The 16,877-nt window shown below is 44.2% G+C and overlaps 1 protein-coding gene across 1 annotated transcript; it reads left to right on the top strand.

Moving 5' to 3' along the window:
• The first annotated feature begins 905 nt into the window (after positions 1–905).
• Positions 906–15,301, top strand: eif3c (eukaryotic translation initiation factor 3, subunit C). The gene is made up of 22 exons (XM_060863887.1): positions 906–1,040; positions 1,804–1,921; positions 2,005–2,070; positions 2,178–2,367; positions 2,501–2,626; positions 2,967–3,018; positions 3,319–3,440; positions 4,269–4,390; positions 4,816–5,088; positions 5,293–5,434; positions 5,522–5,647; positions 5,751–5,844; positions 5,967–6,154; positions 9,803–10,027; positions 11,535–11,726; positions 11,816–11,987; positions 12,113–12,272; positions 12,424–12,489; positions 12,575–12,662; positions 12,753–12,918; positions 13,120–13,161; positions 14,979–15,301. Exons 2-22 carry the CDS (start codon positions 1,821–1,823, stop codon positions 15,053–15,055), a joined length of 2,790 nt encoding a protein of 929 aa, XP_060719870.1. The 5' UTR covers positions 906–1,040; positions 1,804–1,820; the 3' UTR covers positions 15,056–15,301.
• Positions 15,302–16,877: the final 1,576 nt, after the last annotated feature.

The following is a 16,877-nucleotide window of genomic DNA, read 5'->3' as shown; positions in this document are numbered from 1 at the left end:
TGAAACTAAGAGGCCCAAACAAGGCAAAGCTCTTAAAGGCAAGTTTGTAGTAGAAGAACTCGAATGGAGATTGGTCTCAATCCAATCTCAATTCAAATTCAAATTTATTGTATAGCGCTTTTTACAATTGACATTGTCTCAAAGCAGCTGTACAGAACAGAAACATAGAACAAAAGGTTATTATCAAGAATAATATAAATATTAATATAATACAAAATTCAAGATTAATATTAGATACCAGACTCAAAGGGGAACCTCATCCTCATATGGGTGACACTGGAGGGTGTGATTATAAATATACAGTCTGGGAAATTGTTGTCCTCAAAGACCACATGGAGTCAGCATCTCCTCTTTAGTATCGCAGAGTCTAACTGGAGCTGGTAGATCTCTAGATGCATCAGGATCCTCACAGAGTCTGCCTCATCCCAGTAGAGGTCCAAAATCTTCATGGAACGGAAGACAATCTGAGCTGGTACAATTTCTAGGTACCTCAGGATCCTCTCAGGTTCCTACAGAGTCTGCCTCATCCCACTGGAGGTCCAATCTCACTGTTCTCAACCCAACTGAAAATATTTTGAGATGCACAGTGACATAGACTCGTGTTTGAACATTTCATGCTCTGAGGATGAATCAACACAGCATCCAAACCAAGTAGGAAGCCTTCCAGAAAAGTGAGTCCATATTAAAGCCCATTGCTTTTGGATGCAACGTTCAGTTGTCATGGCATTAATATCACATACTGTTGGCCAAATCGTGCATTAAAGTGATAATTTCTGTACTAAACATAAACATAGACATATTTTAAACGAATCAATGGCAGTTTATTGCTGGTTTGCGGTGTAGTTTGGTGTTTATTCGCCACAACAACAGGTGGCAGTTGCTCTGTCGGGCTACGCAACGTCATTTCCTCTCTCGCCGGAAGTAGCCAGAAAGGCTCTGACGCACGCGCCATTTGAGCTGGAAAATCTGAAAACCTGGATTATAAATCGGGTCTAAATAAACTCCTAACACAAGAATCGTTTAATTTGGTCAGATAACAGGTGAGTCTGTGTGTGGGTTTGTGATCGATTCACACCGAGGATGTGAATGTTTATGTGGAGATGTTAACCGGCTAGCAGCCGCTCGTGCGTTAGCTAGCATGCTAACCGGCAAGCAGCGGTCGTGCGTTAGCTAGCATTCTAACGAGCTTAGCGGCGGATTTCGGCGTAATCAGTATCACAGTCGCGTTACTGTCATTGTTCTAGGAGTCAGTGTGTTATTTATTCCGACTAATCTGCATTTTTTTCGGATGGTATTTACTTATTCCCGTTATAAACACTTAGCATCTTAACTGCTGTAAAATGTAACGGTTAAATTTCAGCTTCATGTTTATTCATTTCTTCCCTCGTGCTCAAGCGACAGTTTATTTATTTATTATGTATTTATTTACTTATTTATCGTTAATATATCCGTGTTTTCACAGCCCACAGCACAGTAAAGCGTTTCCAGGCCTTTTCAGGGGAAACTAGCTAAATGTCGCTCGTGCGCACTGCGTGACGTCACGCGCCATCAGAGAGATGTAAATTTATGTAAATTTTGATTATGGCGCTGCAGACTCCTCGAATCGGATTGGTCCGATGGTGTGCGTTGAGGTCTCGTGCATAACATTCGGCTGTAATATAAACGCTAGGTTAAAATGAAAGCACGTATTCTGATACGACATTGTTTCTACAGCAGCAACTCGTGCATGTAGACTAGAATTAGTATGTGGAGTGTCTGCGGATTTATTCGCTGGTGCTAAACACGTATTCGTTTTGCTCCCAGTGTGAACAGCCTTCACTATGTCCCGTTTCTTCGCCACCGGATCCGACAGCGAGTCGGAAGAGTCCTCGTCTGCCGACGAGCTCGCCCCTAAAGCGACTGGGACTACTTTCAACAAACAGTCAGTGTTAATCTCACGTTCACATTCTGCACACACACACATCCTGTTTTGTTCTGATATAGTATATTTATTTCCCTTCTCAGAGCCCTGTTGTTGAGTGACGATGAAGAAGACACCAAGAGAGTGGTGCGCAGCGCCAAGGACAAGAGGTGAGCACGGGTTTGTGCGTGTAAATTCAAAATTCGGTTTGAAATAACGACGTGAGACATACATATAGTCGGCATATTGACGATAAAATTATTTTTTTCTGTTTAAGGTTTGAGGAGCTGACAAACTTGATCAAGACCATCCGCAACGCCATGAAGATTCGAGACATGGCCAAGTGTCTGGAGGAGTTTGAGCAGCTGTGTCGAGCGTTCCTCAAGAGCAAAGCGATTGTAGATAAAGAAGGAGTTCCACCGTTCTACATTCGCCTGCTGGCCGACTTGGAGGATTACCTCAACCAGGTACAGGAGAGAAACAAGAGTAAAGGTCTCTTCATTGGCTTTTTTTTTTGGTTCAGCTTTATTTCCTTGAGAACATTTTGGTGACTTTTTATGTCTTGAGAGTTGAACACACGCGTGTGGTTTGCCGTTGCAGCTCTGGGAGGACAAGGAGGGCAAGAAGAAGATGAACAAAAACAACGCCAAAGCTCTGAGCACGTTGCGCCAGAAGATCCGCAAGTACAACCGCGACTTCGAGACGGACATCGCCACCTACAAGGAGGTCAGCCAACATCACACTTATGATGTCATCACAACCCACATTCAGCCAAAGCCTTCGAGTAGAGGGCTACGAATAGAGCGATCATAGGAAAAAATCATTAACTGAAGAATCCTGCGTTCGTAATTTCACCATTTTGAGAAGTTTTCTACAAGAAAACCCTCAGGAATTATGGAAGAACTGATAACACAATAATTATGATTTAGGAACTGATCTATGATTTTTAGTGGTGTCTGTCTCTGACAGTTTTTGTCTTAAAGGTGAAGTTCCTGTTGTTTCACCTTTGAGTCGTTTTTAATATTTAAATCTTCAATACTTAAGCTGCCTTCTTCTGTGCCCTTAGAACCCTGAACAGTCTGCTGATGAAGAGGAAGAGAAGGAGGAAGCCGGATCAGGTACGTCACGGCTTTGTGTCATGGCTTTGGAAGTATCACACGCTTACCAGTCTGAAATGCTCATGACGCGTGTTGAGAAACTGCTAGTGAAACTCATTAGCCAGCTTGAGGATCTATTTATGTATTATTTTAGATATTAATACAAAATTGAATATTTCCCAGTGTGGCGTAAATTCCTTTCTGTTTTTGGAATTATAATTATCGTATTGTCCAGATGTCCTTTTTATTTTGTATTCATTAATTTTTTTGGATCATTTTCTGTGATTAAACACATTTCTTCTGTCTGTGTGTGATGTGCAGGTTCGTCCTCAGACAGTGATGAAGAGGGAGCAGGAGAAAGCGCCACAGCGAAGAGTTTTATGAAGAAGAAGCCCACGGCCGAGCCGGCGCCAGAAGCCAGCAAGTTCCTCAAGGGGGCAGCTGTGAGTTAACTTCTCACTTTTATACCAGGAAAAACAAGGGCTACAAAAATGCGTTAAATAAAAAACAATAATCACAAAATACATAATAATAATAAAATAGCTATAAAAACACATATATAAAAACAATCGCTACAAAAATAATAGGTTAAAAATACATCATAATAATAATAATAAATAAAAAGCTACAAAAATACATTTAAAAATACATAAAAAAAACATGAGTTGATGGTCAGGCCCTTTTGGTGCATGGGGGGACCAAGTCACAATTAGACAAAAATTTCAAAAAAGTTTAGATTTTTAACACGTTATGTATATTGCATGACAGCAAATTGGTGTTTCTATACATACAAACACACTGAGTGTTATCTGATTTATTTATGAATCTAGTTTGTTTGTTTGTGTACTCTTTAAATATGCTGCTTGTTAGGCAGCAGAGGAATCCACAAGTTGTCATAGTAACAGGCAACTTAGGAGTCCAGTTAGAGGGTAGAGAAATCTAACACACAACGCCCATGAATTCTGGAAGCTGATTGGTCAGGAGGCAATAATCTATAATTTTTTTCAATCATTAAAAACTCTTTTTATATAACAGTTAGTGCTGGTCGACCAATGTGATCGGTTCAGTATTTCTAGAACTGTTCTATGCGAAGCAACATCGTCCCCATGAGGTTATACTGAATAGTTGCAGCTGAGTCACGGCCATGCTTTTAGTCTAACCGTAGGATTAACCGCACTGCCGCTCATGTGATCTTGATAAAATCGATCGCTTTGATCTTATAACATGTCCAGTGCTTGTCTGTGGTGTCGGCTGACGATTCTGTACCGCAGGATGAGGAATCCGAGAGCAGCAGCGATGACGAAGACTGGGGCAGCGACTCCATGGACAGCAGCAGTGAAAGCGACGATAACGAAGGCAACACTACGTCCCTGGCTACCGCTTTTCTCAAAAAGTAAACCTGACACTGGAGTGTGTTTGTTTTATTTATTTGTTTTATTTCTTTTGTGTGTGTATATAAAATATATATATTTTGGGTTTTGTTTATTGATGGTATTAATGTTTTTGCTTTGTTTAATTTTGTTTATTTAATTTATTTAGTTTGTTTATATAGTTTTCTTTTTTATTGATTGTTTTTTTATTTATTGCATGTTTATACACTTATGGTATGTTTATACTTTTGGATTGTTTATTGTTTATTAATCAATCATTTATTGATTGTATTTGTAATTAACTGAACTGTTTATTTGCTTACTCATGAAATGTATTTATTTGAGGTTGTCTTATAATGTCTTCTGTAATGGACATATTTAGCTGAACGCATGTTAGTTTGTTAGTTCAGTCGTCACCGTCACAGTGAACTAAACCCGTGTTTCTCAGGACCCAGGATGGAGACAAGCAGTTGGGCGAGCGCAAGAAGGACGACAGGAAGCGGAGGACCAAAAAGAAAGAGCGAGCCGACGAGGAGGGTGAGGAAGGCGAGGAAGAGGGAGCGGACGGCGATGAAGGAGGCTGGAAGAAGGTGAGAGGAGGAGTGCCGCTGGTCAAGGAGAAGCCCAAGATGTTCGCCAAGGGCACAGAGATTAACACTGCCGTGGTGGTCAAGAAACTCAACGAGATCCTGCAGGCACGAGGAAAGAAGGGGACAGACAGGTATTCACACACTCCTCACACACCGCTGGCCTTAGCTAGTTTAGAATATCTCACTGACCAATCAGCAGCTTCCTTTTCTTTTTTTTGAATTCTCTTGAATTCTGCTTTGCCAGAATTTGCAACATGTCCACTAGTCAGTCTGTGTAGGATTTTGTTACCGCAGATTAGTTGTATATAGTAGTATTGAAATGCTGTGTGTGTTAGAGCGGCTCAGATCGAGCTCCTACATGCTCTTGCGGGCATCTCCAACGAGAACAACCTGGGTGAAGGCATCTTGGTTAAGATCAAGTTCAACATCATCGCCTCTCTGTACGACTACAACCCCAATCTGGCTGCCTTCATGAAGGTGGGTGATTTTTCTAGACGCACTTTATTCCAGTGTCCAGTCAGTCACGCATAAATGCGTCCTCCTGTCTGTCTTCTCTGTTCTCAGGCGGATATGTGGAAGAAGTGCCTGGAATGCATCGACGAGTTGCTGGACATCTTGTTCGCCAACAACAACATCTTCATTGGCGAGAACATCGCTGAGGACAGCGAGAACCTGGCTGTCTCTGACCAGGTCAGCGTTTCTCTTAAAAAAGCCTAACTGTACTATGGCTGTAGTATTCCCCCCCAAAAAATAAAAAAACAATTCCTCATTTGTTTTTTCGCTCGTGTTGCAGCCGTTCCGTGTGCGTGGTTGCATCCTGACCCTGGTGGAGAGAATGGATGAGGAGTTCACCAAGATCATGCAGAACACAGACCCTCATTCCCAGGGTGAGTTCAATAAATAAGCTGACAGGTTAATGAAGAGCGCGTATCGTTCCTGCTAATAAACCGTTAACGTGATACGGAGATCACGGACAGCTAACAGTTCACATACACATTCGCTCTTCCAGAGTACGTGGACAACCTGAAAGACGAGGGACACGTCTGCAACATCATCGACCGCCTGCTGCAATACCTGGAGAGCAAAGGCACGACGGAGGAAGTGTGCCGTGTCTACCTGCGCCGCATCATGCATACCTATTACAAGTTTGACTACAAGGCTCATCGTCGCAGCCTGGGCCTGCAGGGGGAGAGCAAAGTATGTCAGCGTGTGGGTCTCTGTGTGTGTGTGGGTCTCTCTGTGTGTGTGTGTGTGGGTCTCTGTGTGTGTGTGTGTGGGTCTCTGTGTGTGTGTGTGTGTGTGGGTCTCTGTGTGTGTGTGTGTGTGTGGGTCTCTGTGTGTGTGTGTGTGTGTGGGTCTCTGTGTGTGTGTGTGTGTGGGTCTCTGTGTGTGTGTGTGTGGGTCTCTGTGTGTGTGTGTGTGTGGGTCTCTGTGTGTGTGGGTCTGTGGGTCTCTGTGTGTGTGGGTCTGTGGGTCTCTGTGTGTGTGGGTCTGTGGGTCTCTGTGTGTGTGTGGGTCTCTGTGTGTGTGTGTGTGGGTCTCTGTGTGTGTGTGTGTGTGGGTCTCTGTGTGTGTGTGTGTGTGGGTCTCTGTGTGTGTGTGTGTGTGTGTGGGTCTCTGTGTGTGTGTGGGTCTCTGTGTGTGTGTGGGTCTCTGTGTGTGTGTGTGTGTGTGGGTCTCTGTGTGTGTGTGTGTGTGTGGGTCTCTGTGTGTGTGTGTGTGGGTCTCTGTGTGTGTGTGTGTGGGTCTCTGTGTGTGTGTGTGTGGGTCTCTGTGTGTGTGTGTGTGGGTCTCTGTGTGTGTGTGTGTGGGTCTCTGTGTGTGTGTGTGTGGGTCTCTGTGTGTGTGTGTGTGGGTCTCTGTGTGTGTGTGTGTGGGTCTCTGTGTGTGTGTGGGTCTCTGTGTGTGTGTGGGTCTCTGTGTGTGTGTGGGTGTGTGTGTGTGTGTGTGTGTGTGTGTGTGTGTGTGGGTCTCTGTGTGTGTGTGTGTGGGTCTCTGTGTGTGTGTGTGTGTGGGTCTCTGTGTGTGTGTGTGTGGGTCTCTGTGTGTGTGTGTGTGTGGGTCTCTGTGTGTGTGTGTGTGGGTCTCTGTGTGTGTGTGTGTGTGGGTCTCTGTGTGTGTGTGTGTGGGTCTCTGTGTGTGTGTGTGTGTGTGGGTCTCTGTGTGTGGGTCTCTGTGTGTGTGTGTGTGTGTGGGTGTGTGTGGGTCTCTGTGTGTGTGGGTCTCTGTGTGTGTGGGTCTCTGTGTGTGTGGGTCTCTGTGTGTGTGGGTCTCTGTGTGTGTGGGTCTCTGTGTGTGTGTGTGTGTGTGTGGGTCTCTGTGTGTGTGTGGGTCTCTGTGTGTGTGTGTGTGTGTGTGGGTCTCTGTGTGTGTGTGTGTGTGTGTGTGGGTCTCTGTGTGTGTGTGTGTGTGTGTGGGTCTGTGTGTGTGTGTGTGTGTGGGTCTCTGTGTGTGTGTGTGTGTGGGTCTCTGTGTGTGTGTGTGTGTGGGTCTCTGTGTGTGTGTGTGTGTGTGTGGGTCTCTGTGTGTGTGTGTGTGTGTGGGTCTGTGTGTGTGTGTGTGTGGGTCTCTGTGTGTGTGTGTGGGTCTCTGTGTGTGTGTGTGTGTGGGTCTGTGTGTGTGTGTGTGTGTGGGTCTCTGTGTGTGTGTGTGGGTCTCTGTGTGTGTGTGTGGGTCTCTGTGTGTGTGTGTGTGGGTCTCTGTGTGTGTGTGTGGGTCTCTGTGTGTGTGTGTGGGTCTCTGTGTGTGTGTGTGGGTCTCTGTGTGTGTGTGTGTGTGTGTGGGTCTCTGTGTGTGTGTGGGTCTCTGTGTGTGTGGGTCTCTGTGTGTGTGGGTCTCTGTGTGTGTGGGTCTCTGTGTGTGTGTGGGTCTCTGTGTGTGTGTGGGTCTCTGTGTGTGTGTGTGGGTCTCTGTGTGTGTGTGGGTCTCTGTGTGTGTGGGTCTCTGTGTGTGTGGGTCTCTGTGTGTGTGGGTCTCTGTGTGTGTGGGTCTCTGTGTGTGTGGGTCTCTGTGTGTGTGGGTCTCTGTGTGTGTGGGTCTCTGTGTGTGTGGGTCTCTGTGTGTGTGGGTCTCTGTGTGTGTGGGTCTCTGTGTGTGTGGGTCTCTGTGTGTGTGGGTCTCTGTGTGTGTGGGTCTCTGTGTGTGTGGGTCTCTGTGTGTGTGTGTGTGGGTCTCTGTGTGTGTGTGTGTGGGTCTCTGTGTGTGTGTGTGTGGGTCTCTGTGTGTGTGTGTGTGGGTCTCTGTGTGTGTGTGTGTGGGTCTCTGTGTGTGTGTGTGTGTGTGGGTCTCTGTGTGTGTGTGTGTGTGTGTGGGTCTCTGTGTGTGTGTGTGTGTGTGTGTGGGTCTCTGTGTGTGTGTGTGTGTGTGGGTCTCTGTGTGTGTGTGTGTGTGTGGGTCTCTGTGTGTGTGTGTGTGTGTGGGTCTCTGTGTGTGTGTGTGTGTGTGGGTCTCTGTGTGTGTGTGGGTCTCTGTGTGTGTGTGTGTGGGTCTCTGTGTGTGTGTGTGTGTGTGGGTCTCTGTGTGTGTGTGTGTGTGTGTGGGTCTCTGTGTGTGTGTGTGTGTGTGTGGGTCTCTGTGTGTGTGTGTGGGTCTCTGTGTGTGTGTGTGTGTGGGTCTCTGTGTGTGTGTGTGTGGGTCTCTGTGTGTGTGTGTGGGTCTGTGTGTGTGTGTGTGTGGGTCTCTGTGTGTGTGTGTGTGTGTGTCTCTGTGTGTGTGTGTGTGTGGGTCTCTGTGTGTGTGTGTGTGGGTCTCTGTGTGTGTGTGTGTGTGGGTCTCTGTGTGTGTGTGTGTGTGGGTCTCTGTGTGTGTGTGTGTGTGGGTCTCTGTGTGTGTGTGTGTGTGGGTCTCTGTGTGTGTGTGTGTGTGGGTCTCTGTGTGTGTGTGTGTGTGGGTCTCTGTGTGTGTGTGTGTGTGGGTCTCTGTGTGTGTGTGTGGGTCTCTGTGTGTGTGTGTGGGTCTCTGTGTGTGTGTGGGTCTCTGTGTGTGTGTGGGTCTCTGTGTGTGTGTGTGGGTCTCTGTGTGTGTGTGGGTCTCTGTGTGTGTGTGTGGGTCTCTGTGTGTGTGGGTCTCTGTGTGTGTGGGTCTCTGTGTGTGGGTCTCTGTGTGTGGGTCTCTGTGTGTGGGTCTCTGTGTGTGGGTCTCTGTGTGTGGGTCTCTGTGTGTGTGTGTGTGGGTCTCTGTGTGTGTGTGTGTGTGTGTGTCTCTGTGTGTGTGTCTGTGTGTGTGTGTCTGTGTGTGTGTGTGTGTCTGTCTCTGTGTGTGTGTCTGTCTCTGTGTGTGTGTCTGTCTCTGTGTGTGTGTCTGTCTCTGTGTGTGTGTCTGTCTCTGTGTGTGTGTGTGTGTCTGTCTCTGTGTGTGTGTGTGTGTGTCTGTCTCTGTGTGTGTGTGTGTGTCTGTCTCTGTGTGTGTGTGTGTGTCTGTCTCTGTGTGTGTGTGTGTGTCTGTCTCTGTGTGTGTGTGTCTGTCTGTCTCTGTGTGTGTGTGTGTCTGTCTGTCTCTGTGTGTGTGTGTGTCTGTCTGTCTCTGTGTGTGTGTGTGTCTGTCTGTCTCTGTGTGTGTGTGTCTGTCTGTCTCTGTGTGTGTGTGTGTCTGTCTGTCTCTGTGTGTGTGTGTGTCTGTCTGTCTCTGTGTGTGTGTGTGTCTGTCTGTCTCTGTGTGTGTGTCTGTCTGTCTCTGTGTGTGTGTCTGTCTGTCTCTGTGTGTGTGTGTCTGTCTGTCTCTGTGTGTGTGTGTCTGTCTGTCTCTGTGTGTACTAGTCATAGGGCTTTATTAACAATTAGAAGCGTAAAAGCATATTTTTTGTTGCTTTTGGCTCTTAACTATAAACATCCCTCCCCTCTCCCCCAGTCTGAGCAGGACCAGGAGGAGAGTGAAGGGGAGGACAGCGCCATCATCATGGACCGCTTGTGCAAGTTCATCTACGCCAAGGACCGCACCGACCGCATCCGCACCTGCGCCATCCTGTGTCACATCTACCACCATGCGCTGCACAGCCGCTGGTACCAGGCTCGGGACCTCATGCTCATGAGTCACCTGCAGGACAACATTCAGCATGCTGACCCTCCTGTACAGGTACACACTGGCGAACTGGGTTCCGTTTACTCTGTTACGGTCATTTACAGCTGCAGCTCTGGTAAAGTGAACTCCAAATAGTGAAACTGGTGTATTATATAAATTCAGTACACACAGACTGAAGTAGTTTTAAGTCTTTGGCTCTTAATTGTTATGATTTTGGCTCCCATTTAACAAAAACCCAGCAATTCACTATGTCAAAAAAATTTGAATACTTCATAAGAGCAATAAAAAAAAGTTTGTTAATTTACTATATACTGTATGTACTCAATACATGGTTGCAGCTCCTTTGGCTTTAATTTCTGCCTCACTTCAGTGTGGCATGGAGGTGAACAGTCTGTGGCACTGCTGAGGTGGTGTGGAAGCCCAGGTCTCTGACTGTGGCCTTCAGCTCATGTTTTGGTCTCTTGTTTCTCATTTTCCTCTTGACAATAGCTTATAGATTCTCTATGGGGTTCAGGTCTGGTGAGTTTGCTGGTTAGTCAAGCACACCAACACCATGGTCATTTAACCACCTTTTGGTGCTTTTGGCAGTGTGGGCAGGTGCCAAATCTTGCTGGAAAGTGAAATCAGCATCTTTAAAAAGCTGCTCAGCAGAAGGAAGCAGGAAGTTCTCTAAAATCTCTTGGTAAATGGGTGCAGTGACTTTGGTTTTCAAAAAACGCAGTGGACCAACACCAGCAGATGACATTGTACACTATATCATCACAAACTATAGAAACTAAACACTGGACTTCAATCAACTTGGGCTATGAGCTTCTCCACCCTTCCTCCAGCCTCAGAGGACTTTGGACCACTGGGCAGCAGTCCTGCTTCTGTTTAGCTTAGCTAAGATGCCACTGATGTTGTCTGTGGTTCAGGAGTGGCTTAACAAGCGGAATAAGACGACTGTAACCAAATTCCTTGACATGTCTGTGTGCGGTGGCTCTTGATGCCTTGACCCCAACCTCAGTCCATTCCAAATTCTTTAATGGATTTTGCTTGACAAGCCTCTCAAGGCTGCGGTTCTCTCGGTTGGTTGTGCATCTTTTTCTTCCACACTTTCTGTGAACATGCTTGGATACAGCACTCTGTGTATAGCTTCTTTGGCAATGAATGTTTGTTGCTTTCCCTCGTGAAGGCTGTCAATGATTGTGAACAATGAACTGTCACATCAGCCTCATGACTGTCTTCCTCATGATTGTGTAGCCTAGAGAACCAAACTGAGAGACCATTTTGATGGCTCAAGAAACCTTTGCAGGTGTTTTGAGTTGATTTAGCTGATTGACATGTCACCATATTCTGTTTTTGAAATGAGTGAATTGGTGGGTTTTTGTTAAATGTGAACCAAAATCATTTAATCATCCATTTAGTCGCTTCTAATTTATTGAGATGCACCTGTGGTACTAAATACATACATAATGGATTAGATCCTAAACCAAGAAAACCTTAAACATTATGCATACGTAATAAATACTTAATAAACAACATTCTGGGATCGATTGATTGAAAAGTTTTTGCCCCACAGATCCTCTACAACAGGACCATGGTGCAGCTGGGCATCTGCGCGTTCCGCCAGGGCATGATCAAAGACGCTCACAACGCCCTGCTGGACATCCAGTCGAGCGGCAGAGCGAAGGAACTACTTGGTCAGGGCCTGCTCATGAGGAACATGCAGGAGAGAAACGCAGAGCAAGAGAAGATCGAGAAGAGGCGACAGGTACGCGTAGAGAAGTGGCAGAGAGTTGTTAGCGACGATGGCAGCTTTGAGCAAAAGGGTTTACTCTGTTGCTTATGTTTCCTGCTCAGGTGCCTTTCCACATGCACATCAACCTGGAGCTGCTGGAGTGTGTGTATTTGGTGTCAGCCATGCTGCTGGAGATCCCATACATGGCAGCGCATGAGTTTGACGCCCGTCGCCGCATGATCAGCAAACAGTTTCACCACCAGCTGCGTGTAGGCGAGAGACAGCCATTACTGGGTGAGTGCCCGAGTGCATTCTGTCTGAGATTCTTCCATTTAGTTGCTACGTTTCAGACTCCCAATCAGACACGCTCTCACTCAGGGTCACATTACCGCTAAAATAAACCCATTGTCAATCTTCAGGTCCTCCTGAGAGCATGAGGGAGCATGTTGTGGCTGCTAGCAAAGCCATGAAGATGGGCGACTGGCGCACGTGCCACTCCTTCATCATCAACGAGAAGATGAACAGTAAAGTGTGGGACTTGTTCCCTGAGGCACAGTGCGTACGTGAAATGCTCGTCAGGTAAAGACATCGTTCGTGATTACCATCATGTCTTAAACGTACTAACCTAAGGCAAGAAATTTGCTTAATAATTAATCTTTGATTTGGGAGTCTTAGAAATAAGAAATGGCTATTGTTAAACTTTTTTTTCTTCCTTTTTTTAATTCTACAGGAAGATTCAGGAGGAGTCGTTACGTACCTACCTGTTTACCTACAGCAGCGTTTACGACTCTATCAGGTACAACTACGCGTGCGGTCTAGACATAACTACTTGAGTATCACTTGAGACCTGACACTAACATGGTGTGTGTGTGTTTCAACAGTATGGCAATTCTATCTGAGATGTTTGAGCTGGAGATACCCACAGTGCACAGCATCATCAGCAAGATGATCATCAACGAGGAGCTGATGGTAAACACCACTAACACTGCTGACCATCACGCCGGAGTTGCTCGTTTCCTGTTAAGGTTCGTTTCACCTTTTGCCGCTTCTCTCTTCCAGGCTTCTCTTGACCAGCCAACTCAGACGGTGGTGATGCACAGGACGGAGCCCACGTGCCTGCAGAACATGGCGCTGCAGCTGGCCGAGAAGCTGGGCGGCCTGGTGGAGAACAACGAGCGAGTCTTTGACCTCAAACAGGGCGTCTACGGAGGCTACTTCAACAGAGGTGAGCGGGCGCGGACCAGACACATCAAGACGTGATGTTCTGAGAAAAGAGATCAGATGTTTCTGAAAATAACGTGGCATCGAAGTAAAGGGAAAACTGGAGCATAGCTTTCCATGCTCATGTGTTTCTCCACTTATGATGCTTCTTATGTCCTGAGAAATTCCAAGACTCTTGAATCTCACTTCTCGTTCTGTTTAACAGATCAGAAAGGAGGATACCAACAGAAGCAGGGCTACCAGAGAGGTTGGTACACACACACACACACACACACACACACACACACACACACACACACACACACACACACACACCCCTACCTCTGTATTTCTCTATTTTTAAATTCACTTTTTTTTTAAAAAAAAAAGAGCTCGTCATACTTTATATCTGTTTATAGTTACATTTAATGGTCTGTAGTAGTTCCTGTTAGTTGACCAATACCGGAGACTCCTTCCATACGTGTTAAACTACTCAATAGCGAAACAAGATGAAGCCGGTGCTCTTTGCTTTGTTTTTCTTTCTTTAATGTATCTTTTATTGTTTGTATTACATTACAGTTTCTTATAAATCCGGCCGTTTAACCTTAATATTGTCCCTGGGTCTTTTTGACCCCGCTGGAAGAATTTGTGTCATAACTTGGGTTTTCTTCCACATATTTGCCTGACATTTAGCAGGATTGTTCCAAATTATGAACTTTGCAAGCAAAATTAATTTTGTCTATTTTCGTTGAACTATGTGATCAGACTAGTGTATATACTACGCGTTTTTGATCTGCTTGGGTCATTTTGACTTGGCCACATTTAGTGGGGCAATAGGTCACACTTTTGCCCTTTTGAGCGCAATGAACATACATACAGACACAAAAATGCACACGTAAAATGTCCACTAACACACGCACCCAAAACACACACAAATTTGCCATTGCATTTCATTACACACTCACACACACACACACACAAGCATTGGGCATTGCAATTCATTGGGCCACCAAAAAAACAAAAACAATCATTTGTAAATATTTCACACTTGTTATATGCATTTGTCCAGCTGGGGACAATCTCTTCTCTTCTCTTCTTCTTCTTCTACCAACAGTCTTTACACACACACACACACACTGTGTTTTCATATTGAAATCATGTTTGTTTCCTCTCTCTTATTTATGAATTTAGTTGCATCAGTCAGCTTTGGCCTGGAGATATGCTGAGTAATGTTTGACATGTATCAGTCAGTGGTTATCCAAAATAATATTTAATAATGTCTGCTTATTTTACTCAAAACATGGCAAAATTTCATAAGGTTTATCATTCATAAATTCATAAAGTATAATTAAAAAAAACATAGGGAGGTAAACAAAGTTTTATTCACATGAAATTATGGCATGTTTTTGAGTGTGTGTGTGTGTGTGTGTGTGTGTAGCCTGTTGTTGGTTGATCAGATGACATCAGGTGGGCAAAATAGATATTACAAGTGTAAAATTAGATATTACACACAGAATGGTGATAATTGTAGAATTTTTGATTTATAAGCATTCAAGTCAATTTGGCCTAGAAAAAACAGGTTTTATTATTTGCTGACATTAAAAATGGTCAAAATGGTTTCAAAACAATCTCCTGCCCTTGAAATATAGCAGCCTGTAATTGTGCATCAACTTTTGTGCCTCGATAGTGAAAATAATTCAAATTTTTTTTTTTTTTTTTTTTTTTTACTAAACAATGAGGCATTTTGGTATATAAATAAGGTTTATTATTATACCGAAAAAAAAAGTATGTGTGTATATATATATATATATATATATATATATATATATATATATATATATATATATATATATATATATATATATATATATATATATATATATAAATAAAATGTTGGAAACAAGTTAGACTAAAAAGGTGAAAAAAAGGCTATCATATATACTTCATTTTTTATAAGCAGTCAAAACAGACAAGGTCAAGTTGACTCAGCGCTCCTAATTTGTATAGGAGGACAATACAAGGGTTAATTCCGCGCTGTCGTTTCTAAAGGTTTCCTTCCTTTTTTCTCTTCGTTCTCGTTCTCAGATCAGAAAGGTTCCTACCAACAGAAACAAAACTACCAGCGAGGATCCTACCGGAACCAGAACCAGAGCTCTTATTGAGTACATTCAGAGTGTATCTCTCATTCCGTACTTCATCTCCTCTGCTTCACCAGGATCACCACACTGACCACTTTTTCTCCAGTGAAGTTTTCAGATCTTTGACCTTCCTCTTCCCCTTTGCTGGTTTGAACGCATTAAAGGGTGGAGCAGATTTTAAGGTAGAACATCAGCAGGCATGGGGAGCTTTTTTTTTTTTCCCATTCTTTTTCCTGTGATCAATAAATCAATAAATATCCAGCTGATCAATCTGCTTGATTCTTTGAGTTTTTTTATTTTATTTCTTGTTTGTGTGTTTATTTTTCCCCTCCATCTCCATGATGTGAGAGAGAAACCTTAAAATGTAAATCATTTCCCTTCTTTAACCGTGTTGGGCAAAAAGTGCAATCGTGCAAAACAGCAACACTGCTGCCTGTAGATCAACACTGCAACATACAGGTCAATGTGCAGGTCCTTCAGTTCAAATATTTGCTCGAACCACCAAAGTTGAACGCAGGCAGCGTGTTTAGGGTGAATCGAGAGACGGTGATCGTTTGAAACATGATTTTATTTTTCATTACCTGAACACACCTGTGTAATAAATGCAGTAGTATATTGGTTTAAATTCTATTAAAATCTGTCATAAAGAGGAAGTAATTACATGTCAGGTCAGAAAATTCTTATCGTAAAGCTACCTAGTGACGAAATTCCTAGAAGAACCTAAATAAGTTATTCATAAAGCATCTTGAAGGCAGGGTCTTCGATTTTTGAGAAATGCTTCAGAAAATGCTTCAGTCGGGCCGAATAATAAAAATCAAAACAAACGTGTAGCCAATGAGGGGCAGGCTTGTCAATATGCGGCGGAGAGAGTGTTCAGTGCGCATGTGACATTAGCAGAAAGCGGTTTTAGCATTGACATGGAGGATAAAAACAAAGAAAGCGATGAAAGGCTTACGATAAGGCAAGAAGTAGGACCCGTGTTAATATAGGATCAGCTTTCCAGCGCTGGAGAGAACTGAAGGAGCGGGAAGTTGGCACATATTCACAGATTGGAGTTTCCCGAGTCAATAACTCCTGAGCTAAACGCTGTTACGACACAAATAACACCTCTTTTCTATCGTAGTAATGTAGAGAGGCAGCTTCAACCTTGTTTTGCTAGTAACAGCGTTTAGCTCAGGAGTTATTGACTCGGGAAACTCAAATCTGTGAATATGCGGCCAACTTTACTTAAGACGCCGAGGCACTTTTTTCCTTCTCGAGAGGTGAGTAACGTTGGTTTTGTTTTGTTTCACAGAACTAATATTTGCCGTCCTTTGCATGATTATGCTTGTGTGTCATTTTTGCTTGTTTGTTTATCTGCAATCGTATTGTTCTTCCCTTCAGCTATGATAGACACATTTCTTTCCATTAGTTGCCTGGGTTACGTATGTATGTGTGGGCGGAGCTATCGATACAGGGGTGGGACCCATTTGGGTTAGGGTGATTTCAAATGTCAACATTGGCTTTCAAATTCGGAGAGACCCTGCCTTTAACCCTTAAAAGGGCTCATGAGGTCAAGAAGGGTCAGGAGTAAGTAGTGAGGAGGACTTGTGAGAGGTTTCACAGAAGAAACTTTCAGAGGAACCAGACTCAGAAGGGAACCTCATCCTCATTTAGGTGGCACTGGACAGTAAGTGTAAATAATCTCCTTTCTACAACAGTTTATAGTCCAGTGGAAATGTGGAACCAAGAGCTCCTGATGAACTAACAGGTCCGAGTCAATTCTGAGATCGTTTCAGACTTAACACTAATTCCTTCCTGGAGAAGTCTTCAAATGTTCACTGATGAAGACCTGAGCACAAAGATG

The sequence above is a fragment of the Tachysurus vachellii genome, chromosome 2 (assembly GCF_030014155.1).
Source record: "Tachysurus vachellii isolate PV-2020 chromosome 2, HZAU_Pvac_v1, whole genome shotgun sequence".
Lineage (NCBI taxonomy): Eukaryota > Metazoa > Chordata > Actinopteri > Siluriformes > Bagridae > Tachysurus > Tachysurus vachellii.
This window is presented reverse-complemented; position numbering and strand designations above follow the sequence as displayed.

What these genes read in the sequence shown, in the direction of transcription:
- eif3c (XM_060863887.1), top strand. Translation starts at nt 1,821, where the DNA reads ATGTCCCGTTTCTTCGCCACCGGATCCGACAGCGAGTCGGAAGAGTCC. An exon ending in ACCTGGCTGTCTCTGACCAG is followed by an intron (nt 5,648 to 5,750) that starts GTCAGCGTTTCT and finishes CTCGTGTTGCAG; the next exon opens with CCGTTCCGTGTGCGTGGTTG. An exon ending in AGCGTTTACGACTCTATCAG is followed by an intron (nt 12,490 to 12,574) that starts GTACAACTACGC and finishes GTGTTTCAACAG; the next exon opens with TATGGCAATTCTATCTGAGA.